General features: G+C 39.4%; 1 protein-coding gene across 8 annotated transcripts in view; it reads right to left on the reverse strand.

The window, feature by feature from the left end:
- Nucleotides 1-23,277, reverse strand: part of PHACTR1 (phosphatase and actin regulator 1) — a 306,781-nt gene that overhangs the window by 107,247 nt on the left and 176,257 nt on the right. For all 8 annotated transcript variants that reach the window (XR_010784435.1, XR_010784429.1, XM_066558445.1 and 5 more), the window contains one exon: nucleotides 19,383-19,547. Coding sequence is in view for 6 of the 8 variants with exons in the window: in XM_066558445.1 (XP_066414542.1) it covers nucleotides 19,383-19,547 (165 nt within the window). In the remaining 2 variants the exon portion in view is untranslated. The remainder of the gene's footprint in view (nucleotides 1-19,382; nucleotides 19,548-23,277) is intronic.

Below are 23,277 nucleotides of genomic sequence, written 5' to 3' on the forward strand. Positions count from 1 at the left end.
ACTTTGCTCCACTTATGTCTCTGAAATCTCCCAAAAGCTTTGCTCTAAAGTATGTGGTTTGAGAAATGTCTAATACTTTGAAAATATTACATGAAAAAGATTAACCCATACCCAAACAGAGCACATTTTAGCATCCCTCTTTATGGCTTCAGCCATAGCAGCTGTGTGTGGGACAGCTGCTACAGAACATGGCTTGTCTAAGCTCCCACCAGGAGTCTCTGAAAAAAGCAGTGAGCCAAGCTGCCCATGTCATACCAACAACTTATATGGAGAAACAACATCTAAAGCATGAGACTTCAGTAATGAAAAGTCCTTGCAGAGGACTTACAGTTGAAAGTGAAAAGCAAGAGGGAGCAGTGTCCACTGATTGTAACCTTTTTTCTCTGTTTATTCTTTGAGAAAGGCAAGTTCTGCAGGGCAGGTTCTCCTGGCTCTGAATTTCATGCAGATTTCTCCACACAAGATTCAGAGCAGTTTTAATATGCAAATGCACATTAGCTTCCAGAAGCTTAGATGAAGATATTATAAAGTCCAATTATGGTACTGCTGCTAGGTTTTCAGTCCCCAGATTATAACACTTTTATCTGAGAATGTGCTTAAATGGATAATGCTCAGTATATGAATTTATGATTATTTGTTTTCCAGGTCTGTTCAATACCAATTCTGCACTGTCATGAGCTATGCATCAAAGAAGAGCAATAGGACTACAGTTTTCTTTGCAGTATCTGCATTATTCTGACTATATACCAAAATAAATGAGCGATGGGCATAGTTGTAACACAAACATGAGACTTTCCAGGTATGAAAACTTAATGGTAGCATTTTTGTACATACCTAGTTAAAATGTTGTATGTATTTCATTGCTATGGACTTAGATGTGAACTGCACCAGAGTTCAAGGAATATTTGTACCCAAACACGTGACCTAGGCACATTTGCAGCTAACAACATTATTAAAAATTAATCTTTATAAATACATAATCATATTTGTGGCAGGGCAACTTAAGTGGTTTCTGATCTTCTGCTGTTCTTCATAAAATGCTGCAATATATTTTGTCCTTTTCTCAAATAACCTTATTGCTGGTGCTGTGGATAACTATTGACTAGTATTAAAATAATACAGTTAAGAGGCAAGAGTTATGAAGTGTGTGCATACACAGATGGGTAGAGAGAAAGAGGTGGAGAGAAACACGTTTTGTAGGTGAGAAGTGCTGCATTTTTTTGCTTTTAAAGAATGGTGTTTTTTGTCTTTGCAGTGCCAGTCTATTTTGTTACTAAGTGGTTATTTGCCTGTCCTGATGCAAGCACTCTATGTATCGCCCAAGATGAAGAAGCACAGATTCTATTGAGTATTTTTCTAATTTAAGTAGAAAATTGCAATTATTTTGCCAAATCTTTTAATTAGCAGATGGTATTACAGCCATTGTCAGTCAGATACTGCTCTCAGTACACCAGAGCAATCCCTTTATTCCCAAGCGGGTCATGGAGATGTAATCAATGACAGTATTTCCTCTTTACTCTCCTTTAATTAAGTAGAACAGAGTGGGGAAACCACATGACAACTATAAGACCACTGTTAAAATGTTTGAAACCCTGAAACTATTTTGCTAGCATTGTAATAAAATCAACTCAGAAAGAGCATTATGGATTTTTTGATGGAGCATCCAATTTGCCTATTCTCATCTCACATACATTTGCCTGAGGTTTGGGTACACCTGGAACGTGGCTTTGATGACAACTGTCATATATAAAGCTCTGCAAGAATCTCAAAAGTACTTAATTAACACCAAAGTGATCTAATTAACTATATCTACATTATATACCTCTAAAAACTGAAGCCACAAAACCACACTGATGGTATATTTTTAAAGACCTGCTATTCTCAAACAGGAAGGCAGTCCAAATATTAATATTGCCAAAGGGTTATTAGCCCCTTAAATCCTACTATTGCGCTCACTGAGGCAAAAGAACACTGTTATTTATTCCCCTTCTTTGGAATCACCAGGAACAATAGGTCCAGATAGCCATACCTTTACTACAAAAAGAATTTCTTCAAACTGGCCCATAGCTGTAAGCAGCACACAGCAGACAGCAGAAGTGGGATAGGCAAACACACACATCAACAAGACATCTGAGGTGCTCTAAAAGAGTTTTATCTGGATGTACATTTCCCAGGAATTCACTATTTAAGAGTTTCTTTACTACTGTGTCTGTAAAATAGATTGGTGCCTGACTGTTTTTTTATATTGACTCTTCTCAAAGAATTTACTCCATTTCCACCATGCTGCTCCACATTTTGTAGCCTCCTTGAGCTTAATGCACTCTGTGCAAGGCTAACAAGCTATTCTGTCAGATCCAGTTTGTGCAGTTTCACCTGGCAGAATGTTCCCACCAAGGTCTGGACTCGTTCACAACCCAATTCATTTGCATTGCCCTGGCACTTCACTCAGCAATGCTCAAGAATGCCCAAGAGTGTCCTGAGCCTCTCTGAACACTGTGGTGTGAAGCAACATCCAGGCATATAAAACGCTGGGAATTGGGGTGAAAATTTTAGCTTCTCCTAAGCTTCCTGGCCACTAAGCTTTTCAGTTGCAACTAAATCCAGAAGGAATTGTTCATCTGAAACTCCTGATGGGCTTTGACAATCCTAGAGTGGGGGAAAGAGCATATGCCTGTGCGTGTTAATGTACTGCTGAAGGAAACATGGTATCCCTCCTGAATCTCTCACACTGAAATGAGTGGAGATGGAAAAATTAGGCACCTTCTTATACAGGTCCAGACACTACACACTCACTTTGCATCTTACTGGTATTATCACAACTATATCACTGAGAGCCCTGCAAATCTAGTAAAATATTTTACTTTTAGAGACCTCTCAGTGTCTATGTTTTTGAGAAGTATTAATCACATAAGAAAAAAGAGCCTAAATTACTCATATCTCATTTCAAAGCTAGAAGAAACTAAAAACAGAAACCTACTATTTAAATGTGTTCCACTGCTTTTCCTTCTGCTCAGGGTCATCCAATCCATAAATTCAATTCAAAAGTAAGATAAAATATGCATATGTTTACATAAAGGCTAAATATGTTATACAAATGGCAAGAATGGGAATGGCTTTAAATTATATAGCAAAAGTAACAAAATAAAACATGAATAACAAGAACTAGAATATACACCACTTTATGCCTCTCCAACTCATTCCAGCTTACTGACTTATTCAATATCTTTTATTTATATATCTCCATATATCTATATATACTGCACTTGAATAAGCTGCTCTGGAAGGTTCAGTCCCTAAGTTGAGTTATTGCATGTTTCTTAATACACTTAATCTCACAGAATAGTTGCTCACATCAATCCACACCTAGCACATGCTGCGAAAACATAATTTATGAGCTACATCTCTTCAGTATCTGGATTTTGACTAGGTTTTTAAGACTAGCAGGAGGAAAGTAAGAAAGAATGCATGCAAGCATGTGTAAAGGTGCAATAATCACAGCGACTCATGCTTGTTTGTCTTCCCACCACCTAGATTCATCCTCTACTTTGTTCCTCAGCTGCCTCATACCTTTTATCTTCAAGCACTGAGCAGAAGTTAATTCCAAATTAGGAATCAGCTAAATAATTAAAAGACCTGTACCTACACAGAATAAAATGGACTGGTAGAACAATGCACTTTAGGGCAAAATTTATGCTTTTCTTTACAATGCCAGTGTTACCTAACCTGATGGATTTAATAGGAAATACCTAGATGTAACTGAAAGCAAAATTTGACCTGAAATATCTGAAACAGAGGTGTAAAGCAAAGTACAACTTGATCTTATGTAAGCAAAAGTCAATTGTTATTTCCTGCTTTGTGTTATCCAAGTGACATTGGTGGTAACTAATAAAAAAAATCGGGAAATATCACAGTCCAAATACAAAATAAAGTGAAATCTTAGCCTAGCACTGATCTGTGGCTAGCATGACTTTAAGGCAATCTGTGCTTTGTTTATCCTCTCCTTGCCTGCCCACTGGGCTGCAGGACAGAAGACAAGCTGAGAAAATACTGTGAGCCAAGGAGCTGGCCTAGATGGCTGCCTGAGATACCTGAAGGCAAGCTTAGCTTTGGCTGAGGTCCTGCTGGTTGTCTCTTGCAGTTTCTCTGTGTGAGTTGTTGTCTGGGCAGAGCCAGGGCTTCCGCAGGCATTTCACCTGATGGAAAAGGGCTGAAATGGGAGGGGTGAGTCACAGCACGTCTCTTGGGCATGCTCTGCTCCTACCATGGGTAAGGTCTGCTGCTGCAAATTCCTCCCAAATATCCTGTGAACGTGATACTGTCAACATCTGTTTGGGACACTTCTGGAAGAAAGAACTGGAGCCACAACTTACATCGTATTGAGGAAGCTGCTATCTCATTTAAGGATTCTCCCATGATATGCAGCATGGAAAAATGAGACAGAATTCTCCAGAGGTGCATTCTGAGCAATCTCAAAGCAGACAGTATTAAAAGGGTAAAAAACAGCTCAGGTTTCAGTAAAATGCAGTGGCCCACTAGCTGCAGAGGATATCCTGTGACACAAAAATGATTGCAGGCAGTTGGCAAGAAGAGACAGGTCAGTGTGCTCATGTTTGCTCAGGGCTGATTCAAGTTTTTTAAAATCTTATCAATTTCCTAGCCTAATACTGAGTGAAATTTAATTAAAGTGGTGTTTGAATTTAAGTATTTCACCATAACATCAGCTACCCACTCAGTACAACACTGCTCTCATCACAGACATACTGATTGTAGTTTACACAGCACTTGCTGCTTCTCCACAGAGGGCTGATTGGTCCCATGGTGATCATGCTTCTCCTGATTTCCAGCTGGTACATTTCATTAAGAGACAGCTAAAACTGCCTCAGTGGTTTCCTCATATTACTTTTCCACATAAGCAGTTGGTTTGACTACCAAGGGGAAGCCAAGGAGTCAGGAACAGGATCAGATGGTGGCTTTTGAGAGTCTCTACCTAGACAGAGGTAGTGCCACTTCAAAAGGCTTTGGGAAACATTCTCATGAGCAACTGAAAATGCCTAAAGATCTCCTGGAGACTAATGGGACAAATGCATTTACATTACTCAAACAAAATGAAACAGGAAAAATTAAGTAAACAATGAGCCAGAAATCAGCATTTTGTAAACAATCTCCTATTTGTTATTCATCAACATAATTTTGTTCCACAGTTATCTCCTCTAATAAATGTGTGTGCATTTTTTGTGCTATTCTTTCCTTGAGAGCATTACTTAAAATAGTGTTCTCACTATTTGGAGTGCCTTAGATGCACAGCAAAAAGCCTCCTGCAGAAAGCCTTCACTACATTTTTACAGAGGGTCAGGCCTGCTGTCACTGAAGGTGATGAGATTTTACAACCAAGTTTAACAGACAAATGGATGGCCTATATATTCTGCTGCAGGCAGGCAATGTAGTGAGCTCAAACATGTGTATAGATTCCAAGAGAAAAAAGTAGGACATAAGCATATATACATAAAGGTTTTACAGAAATAGCAGGTGTTAGATGAAGAGGGAGACTCTGCCCTACCAGCTGCAAACCATATATAATATGGATCTAGGGCTCCTGAATATTAGCTCTCTTTTTATCCAACTTCTCTGCAGCACAAGAGGCATCATTAGACCAGCAGCACAAATACTTGCTTAGCCCATACCATGCCACATATGCTTCTAAAAGCTATTGCTTTACTCACCTTAACCTACAGGGAGTTTCAGACCAAGGACACACACCAATTTATTCACAATATGCATACTGGTACCATGTTTGCTCTGACAGTGGCTAAGAGAGCTCTGCTCTTCTGGAGATACTGCTGGGTTTATTAGATAATGCAATCCTCAAAGCTCCTCTTCTGTTTCTCTCATTTATCTGTGCAGTGAACTATGATTTGGCCTACTTTCAATTAGGACAGAAGAGGAGTGTCTCAGCTCTCTTCCCCTGTGGCTTTTCTATCCTGTGTATTTGCAATGTTCACTTTTATAAGCCTTTCCTTCTAGGGATGCAGGGAAGAAAACAGACTAATATAACTCATTTTGCAGCATGGGGCAAAAAGGTTACTCCAATATACACGGTATTTCCTGGATGAAACAAGGTTACCAAGACAACAGATATAAAAGGTAAAAGCCACTCTTCCTCAGGGCACATAATTCCCCAGATAAATTCTGAAGATCCTGGTCAAATACAAGTTCTTTCTTTCAGTGGTCATTTTGCTGATAAGAACAATAGGAGAAAGATGTCATGACTATGCTGAAGAGCTCACAGCCAGCTCAATTCAATAAATGAACCAGTGCCAGAAGACAACTAAATTGTGAAACAGTTATGTCTTCACTAGAAACAGGGGCTCCAGGCCTCTGGAAACCAATGTTCAGGTGTCAGCACATGGGCTCGCCAATGGCCTTCTACAAGAGCAGCTCAGGTAATGCCTTCTCAACAGATAAAAGAATACTACAAATAATGCTCTGAACAAAATGTGAATTAGCATTAATTTTGTTAACTCAGTTGCCCCAGTTCAAGCCTCAGCTGCCTGCATTCAGAAGGTGTAATAGTATGAATGACACAGCTGAGACTTGGCTTGATCTAAGTGCAGTCACTCAAATGAGGGCAGCTGAGTTAAGCCAGTCTCACAATCCTTGCAGTGAAATCAGAAAATGGACTAATCTGCTAGACTAACAAATGGGGGGATTTTGATTGGTTTTGTCAGCTTCTTGCGGTGCATTTTAGCCTGCAGGAATGTTGTCTGCACATTAATGCCAGAAATACCACAGCGTCACTGGCCTCTCGTTTCAGCACAATGCCTTTGCAGATTCAGATGCAAAAAACGAACATCAATATTTAGAGGTAGCCATTCCAAACTGCAAGTTTTCTGGGGCGTAAACATCACATCTAAATAAAAGATAGTGCATGGACTCTGTTACTAGCAGGGAGAAATACATGTGCCAGGGCTCCTGCATCGCTGCTGCCAGCATGAGAGTTCTGTGTTATGGAGATCAACAATGGATGCCTGGCTGACTGTGTGGTCAGTTTAGATCCATCACTAATTAAGAGCAGCTGTTGCTGATTTGATTATTTTAATTTATAAACCAATACACATGGATTTTCTGTAATAATCTTCCCATGACAGTTGTGCATTTGTCTGCCTGCAGAGTAACCTCCTGATCTCTCCCAGGGGTCTGATCAAAACCCTGCAAATACCTTCACACCCTGGCTCTTTCCAAAGCAAATAGAAACATGAAGACACACAAGGATTCTTCACTTAGCATAAAATCCAAAATAATTTCTATAAACAATTTTGCAGAAGATTCTTATTCTGATGCTTATCTTCCTTACAGAAGTACATTTGATGAAAGATATTGCAGATATTTTGAAGTTAATACTGAGGTTGTAAAAGGATGCCATATGTGCTGCCACTCTTCTAAACTCATTGGCCAGCCTAAAACAAGAAGAGCCAAAGCATCCTTTTCTATAGCACCCAGCCAATGCCTTGTTTTCTTCCATCCCTTCCTGCATATTTTTAGCAGCAGCAGTGGCTTCTTTGTCTTTATATGCCTTCATTGGTAATTCCACTATCTCTTTCCAATTTTGGCATACTTTGGTCAGGACAAAAGATCATAAATCTGTAGTGTTTCTAAAGTTCTGAAAGGCTGGTTAGGGAAACTTGACCCAAATTGCCATTCCTAGGCTTGTAATCAGACAGCAAAAGATTCAGAAAGGAGCAACCCATACAAAATTGTGTTTCAAAAGTTCTGTTTCTCATGGAATTACTGAGTTGGATTTTTTTCACAACTATAAACTAGAATGCTTCAGATTGAGGATTGGGATGGTGTACAGGAAGCTACTAGCTGGTGAGAAAAAACACTACCACTCAGGTACACAAACTGTAGCTCAAATGTCATCTAATATTTCACTCACAGTCAACTACATAATTTTTTTAAACGGATGTTTTATCTATCTGTAATCTATTTTCTTATTAGATGGGAAACTGGTAGGAATGCTACTATGACTACTTAATACAGACTTGATCCTATGCCCACAAAAACCAGAGAGAATCAAATTATCATTTTTATGGGGCTTTTGATCAGGTCCATAAAGCACACAGGCCATTAGATGTACATATACAGTTCTGAAAATGTAAGTGCCAGTACAGAAGTGTAAATGCAGTAAATGCAGAATCATCAAATGATTCTTGATGATAGTGATAGAAATTCACGGGCTTCAAATGGTCTTGAGGCAGAACTTGAATATAAAAGGTTGCAAGGTTTCTAAATATATGTGCATACCCTGGAAACATTCTGCCTGCAGTTATTGTTTATTACTGCAAAGATCTGAGCACCCAGCAAGCCCCACAGTCCTTGGGAACAGAGTACCTCAGAAAGGTGATTGTGCAGCTGGCAGAAGCCTTCCTGGCCAGTCCACATGAACAAAGGCTTTTGGTATTCAGCAACTGCCTGCCAGGCACCCTGTGCTCAGGGAGGACAGTGGCAGAATTCATCAGCTTCAGCAGGAAGAAAATCAGACTCATTGCCAACCATTTGCAGCACAAATATATGTCACTGCCTTCAGGTAGAAGCATATCTGGACCTTCTTTGGCCCTTCCTCAGACTACTGCTTATCTGTGCATGTTCAGCTGTCAACCCCATGCTACTTTTAACTAAAGAATTAATGAAGAGCACATGGGGACCAAGAGCTTCCTGCAAGACACAGGGAAATGAGCAACTGATGTTTTCAGATTCAAGTGGTAGCTAGTGGCAGTCAAACTCCCTGTAACTTTTCTTTTAGAATAGGCAAACAATGATGTTGGGTAGATTTAAAACGTGTGGTTTACCACAGCAAAAGGATGATTTTTACTGCCTGTTTTGATAAAGAGAATTGTTTGGGATTGCCAGATTATCTTGAAGAGATGTAAATAGAACTCTGAGGATATAAAGGACCAATACTGTTAATTACCAAATTAAAACCTTTTAAAGAGGAACCTGTCCTTCCAAAATGCATATACACATACTCATCTGCAAAATAAGAGACTGAGAAACTCCATTTTTCAACCTAGAAACATATACCTGCTACTCCATTAAGAACAAAAGGAATAGTGAGTCATGTTCAGCATCATGGATCTATTCTACCACTACTTTTATCTAAAAGTGTGGAATATCCTGTAGATAATAAGCAATTCAGATGCAGTTAACAACAGATAGTATTATGTCTTCAGCCCACACAAACAAATAGTAACCAAATTAAATCTTATTTTTAACTACTTCTTTATACAGACATCATACTGTGGAACTGAAACATTCATCTGAAAGTGTATCAATAAAGCAAATTTTTAGTATTCACAAAATCTGTATGTTTCTCCAAATAGGGAGTTTAACTTCTAAAAGGAATGAGTACTTTTTCCCCATGCTCTTGGTTTCCAAGATTTTCGCCTACATTTTAGAAATCCTTTTTATTACTGTAATCCCAAAGTCTCTCCGAATTACTTGACTTTGAGAGCTGCAGGTCTGAAGAAACCCTACATATGGAGAGACTGACCCCCAAAAAAAAGAGACCTGGTCAAATTGCAGTCAAGTCCTGCAATGCTTAGAAGTCCAGTACCTACAGGTGTTGTTTGCAACAAGACTGGGATGGGTTAGCAGCAGAATTTGGAAGAGAACACAACAGCTTTCTCTCTTCATTAAATGTTCTAATCACCACCTTGGACTTCCTTTGCCCAGTCCCTCAGGCAGTCCAGTAGCCAGGTGCAGCTTTCACCAAACAGAGCCTCTAAGACCCATCTCTTGTGACACCTCAGGTTGTCTGATCTACTCTTTCCTGCACATTAGTTCCTGTGATTGCTTATATGGGTGCTCAGGAAGAGCAATCTGAATTGGAGATTCAAGGAGGATCACCAGTGCCACATTAAACACTTATGTGGACACTTTAATTCAGAACTAAATTTGCCTTAATGAATTAAAATAAAATGAATGAGTTTATGAACTGCATAAACATCCACCCAAGGGTTTATGATATTATAACTAATCTGTTTCATATTTATGGTTTAAATAATTCAAGTTACAATGTATAAACAAGCCCTAGAATAAAAAAGACTTAGACCAAGGTTTCTATGAAACTGTTCCTCATCAAGCTATCTTTGATTTTCAATTCATAATCTGTGTTTTTCTATTAAACCTCTGTATATAGGGCAATTCAGTTTCTCTTTCTAGCAACTATTTATTATTCCTCAACATACTAGCCCCAGCATCCCTGGAAAGAGCTCATGAAGTTAATGGTTTTGTCTGGGTGATTGCCGTCCATATTTCAGATCCCTGTGGACCTGGAATTCTCATCTCTGCTGCCAATACCCTATACATCTAACTGTATGTGCCTTTTAATGCAGCTCATGGACATGGAAATAAAGGGCAACTACCGTGATTAAAATGTCCCATCAGATTAGACCCACTGGGCTGCATGCTCACATGACCAAACCAACCCATTTCCCAATCACAACACGGGTCACATGGCACAGCAGGACTCGCTCGAGGTACTGCCATGCTGGCCTCGGGGATTGCTGCTTCATTTCCCCCCTGCGGGAAACACCGAGAGAGAGCAAAACAGTATTCTAGGAATAAAGCTTCCTCAACAGCACTTCTCAGTGAAAGCACCATTGTGAAGACACATTTCCTCATGGCTTCATGTCACTGTGAAATGTTGTGATTTTTTCCTGTGCCTTTATAAAGGCAGTGAAAACCAAAGAACAAAAGCAAGCAGTCTGAGAAATACTAATTAATATCCATGCTTCTACATACAATCTAAACATAAAACGCAGCTTCAACACATTTTGTTGTTAAATGAAATCATTCTAGAATAACCTGTAAGGACACAGTCTGATGAAGACCCTCCATTCATGAGTCATGGCAATAGAAGCTGAGGATGTACAACAACTTTTTACACAAGAATGAGCTTATTCCAAACACATATTCTCTCTCCCCACAGCCAGATATTCCATATTGCTGATTTGTTGCTAAAACACTTAAAACATTTCCAATGGACGTTGTTCTCTAATCCATATGCCGTGAAGAAGCTTATGTTATGAACAGCATCTATTTTCAATCATCACAATTTGTACTTTTTCTAATGGATTAATTGCATTATATAATTTTAACATGAATGCACTGTTGTAGAATTATGTTGCAGCATTACAGTTTGGGTGGCCTCATATAATCTTCACACAGCAGCTGGAATTGTAATTAGCATAAAAACCAAACAGCCTCATTAAACATCTCTTTCCTGTAAGACGGGACACATTTAGAGGCCTCGTTTCACACATTCCATTACAGCTGGCATGGGGGTAGAACAATCCCTAAACGCATTTTTCAGCCCAGCTAAGCAAAGCCCACTTCTTAAACGCTGGAAATGTTCTGCAGCACATCTCAGGAAGACACAGTGATACTGCTCTGTAGTGGAATACATGCTCCCAGGGGAGTGGTTGTTTCCTCCATTTTTGAACTAGGAGCATCCAGTTGGCAATTCAAGTATAAAAATAGCCAACTGCTTTCACTGCCTTCCTTGTACAAATCAGATCTGCAACTTTCGAATGCATTTCCATTCTTTTAATCTCCTTAAAATGACAAATCTGAAAATGCTGACAATTTAAAATATCAGCAATTGAGACAAACATCAGCCATCACTTTCCCTTGCTATTAAGTTTCTTCTGCCACCCTAGCTTTGGGCTATTTATCTAATCGTGAGGCTGAAAATGACCACTGGCTTTAAAAATCTCTGTGAATCTTTGGTTCCACAGCAGTAAGCAGATACACAAGATAGTTTTGCTCCCTCTATAGAATGGCAAAAGATGAAATGTTTTAAAAGTTGTCTACAGTTTTGCATGAATTCTGGTATATTTTTCTGCCAGTTTCTCAAAAGGCATTAAGAAAATGTCAGTGCATACAAAAAGAAGTTAAATGCAATCCTCATATTTTTTTTTCACTTTCAAAATTCAGAATACATGAAGAGTGTAGTTTTGGATCAATGCAAAAATTAGAACTGTGTATGGATTTTAATTTTTATTCAGTCCTTGAATGCAAGCAGTGTAATACTTCAACAGACCTAAGATAGAAATTTTTTATTTGAAATTCACGTTTTTAAGTATATTTTTTATTTGACATTCATATTTTTAACTATACTAAATAATAACTAGTTCCAATTTCAAACAGAAATGTAAATTTGCATAAAAACTCTTCTAAGATTAATCTAGAAAACACTGAAATATAATGATCTTATTGTTTTGATTTTTCTTCATGCAAAAATATTTATTTCATTCAATGTGGATTCAGAAACTGCCCAAGTTCCTGCAAAATACTGCTTTTCTTCAGACAATGACAGCTTGTGCTTACCTCAAATAATCACAACACAGTGAACATAGCAGCCCTTTCTAACTCTGAAAAGCAGTTGTACTGCTGGTTTTTAATAAAACCAGAGCTATTTTTTTTTTGCAGATTTGGACTTAGTTTTATAAAAGTGCCATTTTCCTCTCTTCTCCCAAAATCTTGGAAACGATCAGTGATTTTTAGCAATGCCTTAATGCTGTATGAGCTGCTCCAGCACAGCAAAAATACCTGGCTTGGACCAGCATCTGTATCACCTGCTCGCTGCCTTCAAAAGGGCCCCTAGGGGTTTTACACAGAAATATTAACAGGCTTTGTCATGGAGGAGAACAGGAAGGACTCTGAGTTATTTCAGGCTTCAGGGTGGCTTCAGACCCAGCTAGCCTGGAGGGGACACTGTGCTCTCTCTCTGAGCACTGATTCAGAATTCAGAATTATATCTCCAAGTCATCAGAATATGAACATCAGGGAAGAAAAAAACATAATTACTTCTGTTCTCCATATCTAAACCTAGAGACAGTCTGGCTTGAAAGTATAAGACGAGTTTTAACTGAAATATTTATACTTTTCACATGGGATCACAGCAGATATTAAATAAAATTCAGAAGAACAGAATGAGACCATAAAGTGCTATAAAACAGTTATCCTTGTTAGAAAATAATCCAAACAAAACCACTCTTTTCAACAAAAATAGAACCTCTGCAGATAGATGTCAATAACCTGGCACTTGGGAAAACCACACTGATTCTCTCACCCCACAGACCACCACCCTAGAAGTACAGGCAGGGCTGAGGCAGGCATGTCTGCAGTCTGTGCTTCTCCTTTCTTTCCCCAGGCAAAGGTCTTACCTAAATTGCATGACCAGTTTAATACCCTAAGGGTTTTATATGAAAAAACACAAAAGGCAATTATGGGCAAAGCAGAAGGTTTAAGAGAAGCACTGGCAACATATAATTGAATGTCTCCCATCCGGAATATTCTGGAAAGAAAAGTTTAAAATATTAACCTGTTGTAGTTAGAAATAATCAGCAGTAGGAATCAAATGATCTGGGCATGGTGTATGAATAACAGTTTCTTTAATTGAACAGCTTTATCACATTTTGGTTTTTTCTTGTTATTTATCAGAAACACTGAAAAATCCTTGCCCGTAAGTGTTGCCAATTTAAGCAATCTCCCCTGCTAACTGGGAGACCTAACTTACATAAACACACTGACATATTATTTTTTAAATAGAGTATCTTTAAAAAAAATCTGGTTGGAAAAACCAAAGCACCAAGGATTAACAAGTGGAAAAAAAAAGATTCAGGCACAAAATTATTATCTGTTTTAAAGCAGATTTTGGGAGTGAGGCAGCTAAAGTTTGGATGAGTCAGCTTTGTTGAGGCTCACTTAGTATCTTTAGATGGCTTGAATGAGAGTGAAAGCAAATAGAAGAGCATGTTACGCCCTCCCCAAAAAGTAAACTGAAAAAATCCACATGCTCCCTTTTGTTGCATTGTCTACACTATTTGGCTTAAATCTTTAGATCGAGAGTGCAGACCTCCTCTTTTCCTACTTAACAGAGTAACTGCTAGCAAGAGAAGATTGTCATTCTCTGTACAGATAACTATTAAAAGAGTCTTAAGGCCCTTAGGCAGTAGATCAATCCAGAGACCTGCCCTGAATGACCTTTTTCCCCAAGCCAACTGATGATGCTTGGCTCACAGTGGTTTGCCTTTTGGCTCTTCTGATATTCTGGTCTACTTCAGTCCCGGTGTTCATCCTTTCCAACTTCCTAGTCCTACACCTCGATACAGGCTCTTGAATACCAATCTCTACAATGTAACCTAAGCCAATGAAGCCTTAAATGAAACAGGAGCAGATCTTCTCTATTCTCAGGAAGGTACCCCAAGCATGAGGCTAGAAAGTCACAGTCGTGTCTTCCCCGGTCACAGACCAGGATGTGGCTCACCCATGGGTTTTGGCATGGGAACTATGGCACCAGAGGACTGATATGTGATTACTGCCCTGTGGAGGACGATTGCAAGTATTTCTAGGAAGGGAAACTGGGACACAAATAAAAGGAGCTTTCAATGTACCTAAGAGGAAAGGCTGAGTTCAAAAGATTTCCTTTTCTGCTTTTCTCTTGTCATTTAACTAGTGTCCTTCAAGTACGAGTTACATGCTTCCTTCTCCATTTTGCCTGAGCACTGCGATTCAGGAAGCAAGGATGGTGGAAGACAGATGCACTAATTCTTTAAACTGAAGGTCACCAGAAATGGGAAATGACAAAACAAGACATTTTTCTCTACTCAAAATCCTCCAAGCAGCTGAAACACTTTTTTTCTGAAAGGTTGCAGACAGTTGGCTTTTGACGAAAGTAGCGATAAAAAACCTTCAATAATATTTCAAGTAAGTGCAGAATCTATTTCCCCTCAAGCTTCTTTCTGTCAGAAGCAGTTCCTTCTCCAAAACATCTCCAGGAAATGACATTTCAGCATGTGTACAGCACTGCAATAAAACAGCAACACACCTAGGAATATTTTCACAGCAAGGCGAGCAGAAGATCAAGGTATTAAAAAAAATTACAAAGGTCTAGCAGAGGAGACAGTCAGCTTGCTCTCCTGCTATCTGCTTTGCTGATTCTCAGAGAGCCCCGTTTGGCTTTTAAAATCTTGACCAGTCTTCTAGAGCCATCCCACCTGCATCCAGCCAAGGAAATGTGCTTGAGTATAGAAAACTATGTTTCTTCCTGGCTTCTTCGGCCATGAGACTGCTCTTTGTCAGCTGTAAGAAATCATGCTCTTAACAGACAGAATCTTGCCATTTAGAAGTTTGCCCGTTCTTACCTTTAAAATACCTCATATTTTTGTTGAGGGGGCCTTGGCCCTGCATGGAAATAAAGGTTTCCACACTTCATGTAAAAATCTTAGCTAACTTTAAAAACATACAGCATATCTTTGATTGTACCATGAATAACAGTGTGGCAGAATTTGGTTTCTTTGTTTAAGTCCCCGTATATAGAACTTCAGTGTCCAGAGAGTTTATGCTGTACTGTGGGGGTCTCATCACCCATCAAGGAACTTCCAATAGATGTTCTGTGATAAAATGACTTGCAGACCTGATGCTGAAAACCACATTCTGGTGGTGGGAACTTCACTTCTGTCCAGGAGGAGAATTACTGTGATGTGGCATTCACATTCTCTGAAAAAATTCCTTCACCCAGGGTTTTTCTCCTGGGAAGCTGAGAAGCCTCAGAGAAAAGGAAAACAATTCTTATCTCATTTGCTTCTCCTGTGTTTTGCTCATGTAGAATGTGTCTAGAAATTGTTTACCCAAAGGTGATTGCCTGATTAGATTCTGGTGTGAATTGTTTTGACTCATTGGCCAACCAGGGCCAAGCTGTGTCAGAGCTCTGGAAAGACTCACAAGTTTTCATTATTATCTTTTTAGCATTCAGTAAGTATTTTTTCTGTATTCTTCAGTTTAGTATAGTATAGTATTCTTTAATATAATGTAGTATTATAAAGTAATAAATTAGCCTTCTGAGAACATGGAGACAGATGCATCATTCCTACCTTTGTTGGGGCTTCCCTACGAATACAAGAGTGTGAGAATTAACTTGTTTCTGTTCTTGCTGTGGTACACTGGTGTCCCTCACAGACTCCCTGTTTTCTGAGATTATGCCTAGACAAAGCCCATCTTTCTTTCACAGTGCATATGCCTTACACCTCCTTAACACACCACCTTCCAGCAGAAGAGGTCACTCGGATCAAACCCAATGGCTCATCTGGTGCTTCCCATCTGCACACAGATCACCCTACCCGTGATTTTCTCTACCTCCTCTGGCTGCTTTACAAAATACCTAATGATGATCTCACAGAGACCAGCTGCAAGGCAAAGGCATGAGATGTCTGCATCAAACCCATGACTCTTACCTTTGTTACCAAGTCAGCACCAAGGCAATGTCAGACTTTGGACCCTTCTGCAACGTCACTACACGGACACCAAAAACAGCGTAACCTATAAACATATAAACTCTACGAAACATGAACATCCTTTTGACCCTCTGCTTGTCAGTGACAATACAATAACAAAGATGGAGAAAGGGGGACTTATGCTCAAACACCACAATTTGAATATTGATGTGCTGAGAGGAGTCATATATAGTAAGCCTAACACTGAGGTCCTCCATCAATCACATTATGTACTGTCTCACCTCATGCAATTACCAGGTGTCAGAAAATAGCTTTTCCTATCACCTAAAAGGTTGTTTTGCTCATTGACTGCTGAATTGAATTTTAAAACATTCATCTCTGAATAACTAAGGAGAGCTTTCAGTCTGATAAAGATATGGATACAAAATGTTAGCTCTTGGAAATACCAAGAAAAAGGCAACCTTTCAACCTTACATATCAGCTTGACTCTCTCTTTCTTTCTGTCCTCTCCCAGAGAAGAATCTCCCATTAATTTCAGTGGAAATTTCATCAGATTAGGCCATGTGTTTTGACCCTTACCACTTTTGACATTAAAAATAATTGAATCCATTGTTGCAGCAAATAAGGGCCTAATAAAATACTTGTATTAGTATCTATTTTTTGATAATTACTGATGTTCTATGCAGGTGGGAAAGCTTGGGTGCGTGCCTGTAGGACACTAATGGGAATGCTTTTTTTCCAAGTGTCACATTTATCAGTGCACTAGAAGAAAATAAGCCTGTATTATGAAGTTTCATGCTGGCTCTCATTATGCCATCTCACAAGCTTGTCCTTTGATTCATTATAAAGATTAAATATATTTTCTCAGTGAGATCAGAGGTACTAGACAAGAGGTCATGCAAATGCTGGCAGAAAAATGCTAGTTTTCCATGTGTCAAATCTTTTGTACTACACATCCAAGGTTCAACCAATGCTTCTAATTGTTGGGGGGGGGGTCTTGTAGGGTGCTGGTGGATTTCTGTTCCCCAGGGATGGGGATGATGGAAACTGTGAGGTCCCAGCTCTCACACAGTCCAGAAGCAAATCTCTATCCCTACCTTCTACAGGGTGCTCAGCAAATTTGACATCCTTGTCAATTTTGCTGCAGTTAGTAGCAGGGGAGCTGACAGGAATACCAATTTTGCAGAGCAGCTGCAGGATACTGTTAACTTACTAGAAATAAAAATTTTTCTATAAAAAAAAGAGAAAGGTTTTGGATTCAACTGAGATCAAACCCAGTACTGTGACTGACAAATGCTCCTGGAGACCCAGCTCTTAAATTGTTTTTTCAGACACTGAACTCACTCTTACTAGGGGAGAAGATACGCTGGCATGTCTGGTAAAACTTCCTATTCCTCTGAGAAGAGAAAAATACATGTGTTCAGTCTGGTTTTAATCACTGTGTACTTTCCAAATATTTTGGTAATGGGGTAAATCTTAGCAATACTTCTTGTAATGCCCAGAGTGGACTATGGAGCCATATTCCATCCAGCTTCAAACCAGTCAGTCTAAACACAGCAGCATACAGCTCAGCCTCATCAGCTGGAGCTGCAGAAACCATAAAAATCAACAGTAGGCAAGCTTTGGCAACCCATGGTACCGCCTGAACAGCCATGCTTATTCTCCTAGTTGTAACCAACCAAGGCAGCATGCTCAAACTAGATTCAAAGCAGTTGTTACCACAGTGTCCACATATCCCTAAGAGCTATATGGTTTTCATGGAAATCCTACTACAATACACTATGGTTATGACTGATGCAGAATATGAAAGACAAGTCCTTTTTTTTTTGCGGAAAGATGTCATTTTTGGTGACAATAGCTTCTAGCTGTCAAGTCAAAAAATATGATCATCACTCGGAGTAATATAGCCATCTATTCCAGCTCATTAGTTTTTGGCTGATAAATCAGAAAGCAGCCTAAACAGCACACAGTAAAGAACTCATTCAGGTACAAACCCTGAAAATACTTATTCTGCATTTAAACTCATTCAAGAATTCACACTTAGTTAAATGAGACGTCTCACCCCATTGTGGGCCACTTTCAGGAGTACAGGATTTGGGGTGCCACAGGTACACACAAGTAGTGCCTAAAATATTCCACTGTGCAAAACACAGGACAGAAAAGCAACTTATTGTAGCTCAAGCCTCTTCTGACACTTGAAGGAGCAAGATACTCACTGCTTTCTTTCTAGTTCTAGAGAAAAAAATTAGAAATCTGGAGAAACTCCATGTTTTCTCACAGATAATCCAGGGTAAAGACTTGCAGAACCAAATGTAGTAATTATTGGCCATCATGAAAGAACAAAGAAAATAAACCTTCTAAATAAATTGCAGAGCTTTCATCACATGGATCAATGCCTGCATCTGGGATTCGTGCTCAGACCAATTTACATTATAAACCCACATTTTTTTCAGTTCCCTTTTTTTTTTAAATAAAAAAGGGTCTTGGACTAGAAGTGCAAGAAAGCAATGGCAAAAGGAGGGGCGTGGCAGGAACTGAGATTTGCTTTTCTCAAAAAAACAAAGGACACATCATTCCTGCCCAATGGAATGAATAATTTCTGGTTATGCAAGTTACTCAACACAATGTCAACTTCTTTATCCTGTCACTCCTTTTTTTCTCACTCCTTTATTAGCACTCACAGGAGCTTAAATGTGGCTAAAACGACCTCTAGTATTATCTTTTCATACTGCCTTTTCCTTTATTCATAATCTGTGGAATCAATATTCAAAGATTTCTTCTGAGTTAGGCTCTAGATCTAGTAGCAGAACATGAAAATACAGCTTTGGTGAGCTGCTGGTTTAATTGCAGTGCACCCAATCACCCAATGTGTCACTTTAGGGCTTTTAAAGAAAAAGTTTGTAACAAAGTCAGAGATCTTCTCTTAGAATCTGATGAATCTCTCCAAGCCAAGCTTCAAGAGTTGAAATCTCCCCAAGCCAAGCTTCAAGACTTGAAATACATGCAAACTGAGGCTGTATTACAAATTTTCAGCCTTGATGAGCAAAAAGTTCCAGATTAATAAACCAACCCCAACGTGACTGTTACCTGCTGAAGTGTGCTTAAATTTTTCACTCTTCTTCTTCCTCCATTTCCATGGCTTAAAAATTCTCCCGAGAGTGGCAAATTTGCTCCTTCTTCTGATTGGAGGCGTGTGAGTCCCAGGTACTAGAGAATCTGAACGCATTGCAGCCAGTCTTTCCACCTCTTCAGCTGTAATTTCAGCAAGAAAAAGAGAAAAACACAAGGAAGGTGGGAAGTGAAATAAATGCTTTAATAAGTTATCAGAAAACCACACAGATGGCAAAAATTTTTCATGGACACAAAGAAGAATAACAAAGGGAAAAAATATTTTAACGTTCTTTTCTTTTAGTGAAATTGTTAATCTACGGTAAAGAACAGTAGTAACAACAAGATTCAACAGAAAATTATTATGTTATAAAAGTTACGGCTTTTAACAAATTGTTCTACATTGCTCTAGACAGCTGGCAGTTCAGCCATCAGCCATTCCTGGGGAAGTGTGACAGAGAATGGGGAAGAGAAAGCCAAAAAAAAGGGATTCAATATAATTTACAAGAAATATTACAAGGGTTTTTTTCTTTAATTGCAATGGAAAGAAACATTTCATTTTACTAATATTTATTAAGAGCAAGGACCCTCATAAATAATGACTTTTTGGTACCATTACTGTGTCCATTAAAATTGCTTGGCTTACAAAAAGGGGCTACATTAGAATTTCCTAGTGAGACAGAGGGTGCTAAAAAAATCATAGAATCATAAAATTGTTTGGGATGAAAAAGACCTCTAAGATGGGATCCAGCTGTTAACCCAGCACTGCCAAGTCCACCCCTTAACCACATCCCCAAGTGCCAGATTTACACATCTTTTAAATTCTTCCAAAGATGGTGACTGCATCATCATCACCATCTTCGAAAGATGGTGACTGCCACTTCCCTGGCAGCCTGTTCCAATGGTTTACAACTGTTTCCATAAAAAAATTTGTCCTAATATGCAATCTAAAAACTCCCTGGTGTCACTTGAGGCCATTTCCTCTAGTCATACCACTGGTTACCGGGGAGAAGAGGCTGACCCCCACCTGGCTACACCCTCCTTTTAGGTAGTACTAAAGACCTATAAGGTCCCCCTGAACCTCCTTTTCTCCTCAGAATCTCTCCTGCCTCAGATACTCATGATAAGACCTGTGCTCCAGAACCTTTACCGCCTTTCTCTAGTACTCCAGAGTCTTTCTTGTAGTGCAGGGCCCAAGTCTAGTCCCATTTTTCTGCCTACTCACTGCCCTCCAATTCTTATGCTTAGCTTTTAACATTTAAACTTTTAATTTTAGATTTTAATACAGTTCCCACTTAGGTCTGAATTCCCTTGAAGAGGATAGAGGTTTTCACTGAGCATCTGTTCTTAAGAGCTCAGTTATCTGCTACCTTGCTACCTTTACTCTGTAATACATCATGATAGTTTCAATACTGAAAAAAAAAAACCTTTGAAGAACTTAAATTACCCTTCCTACTTGATGAGAACAAGAGAAGTCTGGGGATTGTCCCTTGACGTAGTTAAATTGCATGGTCCCCCTGTCTCACATTTGCAAGGCAAAATTAATGCTGATAGTTTTGGGAAATAATATCTCTGACATTAGAGGCACAGAGAATGGAAACCCAGGACCACAAAGAAAGCACCAACAGAGGGAAGGTATCAGCAGCACGAGAGGTTGTCTCTGTGCCACAGCTGCATAATTCAGTCAGCATACAAGCAGGGGCTTTGCGTGGTTTGTTGTTGTTATTTTTGTTTGTTCATTTTTTAAGTTGTTGTTGGTTTTTTTTTTGGTTTTTTTTTTTTAAGAGATACCATTTCCCAGACTTGTGTTGTAATGTGACACTGCCACTAACACTGATTTGAGTGGATTGCACACACAGTCCAGATGCATAAAGACAGGATGCAGATTGTCACCTCTCCTGCTCTGAAGACAACAGCCCAGTGTTTCTATTCACCTTTCATATTTTAAATATTAACCTCAGGCATGAGCTTGAGCTCAGGAACCTCAGCAAGAACATTGAAGGGATGAGCACGCCCACTCCACACTGGCAGAATCACCAGAGATTTTGGCTGGCAAATTCTTATGTATCTCAATGGAAATTTTTTCAAGGCTTTAAGTGAGCCAAATTTAGTTTGGTTTTCATGGGAACAGCCAGAGACGCATTTCTAACACAAAGGAGGTTTCATTATCAGAACTCCAACTGAACTACTATTTGAGTCCCTCAGGTCTTTGCAAGAAGTCTGGTTATTTTGTTATTGCTCTTTTGTTTGTTTTTAATGTTAATATGCAACATAATCCTTTTTCCTGTAAAATATCAATGCCAGATACAGCTGCCTGTAATTTTCCAAGGAAGAAAAAGCTACCCTGCAAGATAGATAGATATATAGATAGACATATATCTGAGCCTAGATATTTCAGTGGAAATGGTTAAAAACTGCTATTCTTTGGGGTAACAAAGAGAAAGACAGACCTTTCTGAGAACATCTCTTTTCAATTTAAAACAGAGGGAATAAAAGATAATCCGGCCAAAGCATTTCATTCTGTTCCAGCTCTTTGTGCCTGACTGCCTGGAGAAATACCTTCTTATCCAAAGAACCCATTACAAGGCTCTGTCCTGTACAGGGGCTGGGACATGCTGTATCAAGGCTGGGAATTGCCTGGTTATGCTGAATAAACCACATGGATAAAAAGAAGAGGAAATCAGAAATTTCCTTATACTTTCTAATTTCACTGGAACCTGCAGGGCCTTGAAGACCAGCACAGGGTACAGAACACTGCCCTCTATATGCAGATCCAAAGGGACCACTCCTTTTCCCCTTCCTCCATTTTTGAGATGCCTCTAGTTCAAGCAAGTAGGATCCCACTGTGTTCCACTGCTGTGATTTTTTAGAGATGCTGCTAAAAGCAATGGGCTGGTATTGTCTTTGGTGTCTTATTTAGGGGACACAGGAAGTGGCCCACTAAGCAAACTGGAAATGACACACTACTGCTGCTGCTGCTGAATTAGGCTTCCTGCTAACAAACCTACAGCTGAAACATTGAAATTCCTCTTGCTGCTCACCCTCTCTCCTTTTCACCATCACTGAGCCAAGATCTCTGCTACACAAGTGCCTTTGTTATGAAATCTCAGAGCTGCAACAACTTCTCTTTGCTAGCTGGTCCTAACTGGTATTGCTGAGGCCATTTCCTGGAGAACCAACACCCCTCAAAGACACTCTCCTTTCACAACACAACTCTGTCTCACACCAGCTGCGCTCTCACTGCCCCTAGGGAAGTTTTTCCCACTCAGGGTAAATGAGTATGGATTTACACTCAGGCAAAACTAACACTGGAGTAAAAAATAATTTACCCAGAGGGTGGGTTCACTGAAAGCCAAACACAGTGTCAAAACCATTTCCACAATTTGACTGCTCTTCCCTGAATTTCAGTACTGTCTTACACACAAATCTGTGGCCTCAGAGTCCTGCAGTGCCTGGCATCAGTCATGAAAGTGTTCCTTCTCCTTCATCCTCTCCAAACATACACACAGCTCCAAGCTAATGCAAGTAACCGCTCTTTTTCCTTCTCATTCACATTTCTCAGAAGGACATGATTTTTTTTTCATGAGAAATGCTCTCAAGAGCACTGCTAATTCAAAGCATAATAATCACTGGCTAGGAATAAACCACATTAGCATAAAGCCATGACAGTTTTAATACAGCAAGAATAAAAGCAGACCATGATGCAAGAAGCAAATGCCAGAATTCTGTGCTCTCCTCTGCTGCTGCATCTTTTGCTCAAGTTGGCTGGATTTCTCTGCCTTTTTGGCTCATAATAGCTATTGACTGGCTGTGGGCTGCGACACCCACTGCTGACAGCAGGCTCTGTAGGCTGATTTCACACCTTTGCTGTTCC

Source organism: Molothrus aeneus, chromosome 1, assembly GCF_037042795.1.
Source record: "Molothrus aeneus isolate 106 chromosome 1, BPBGC_Maene_1.0, whole genome shotgun sequence".
Classification (NCBI taxonomy): domain Eukaryota; kingdom Metazoa; phylum Chordata; class Aves; order Passeriformes; family Icteridae; genus Molothrus; species Molothrus aeneus.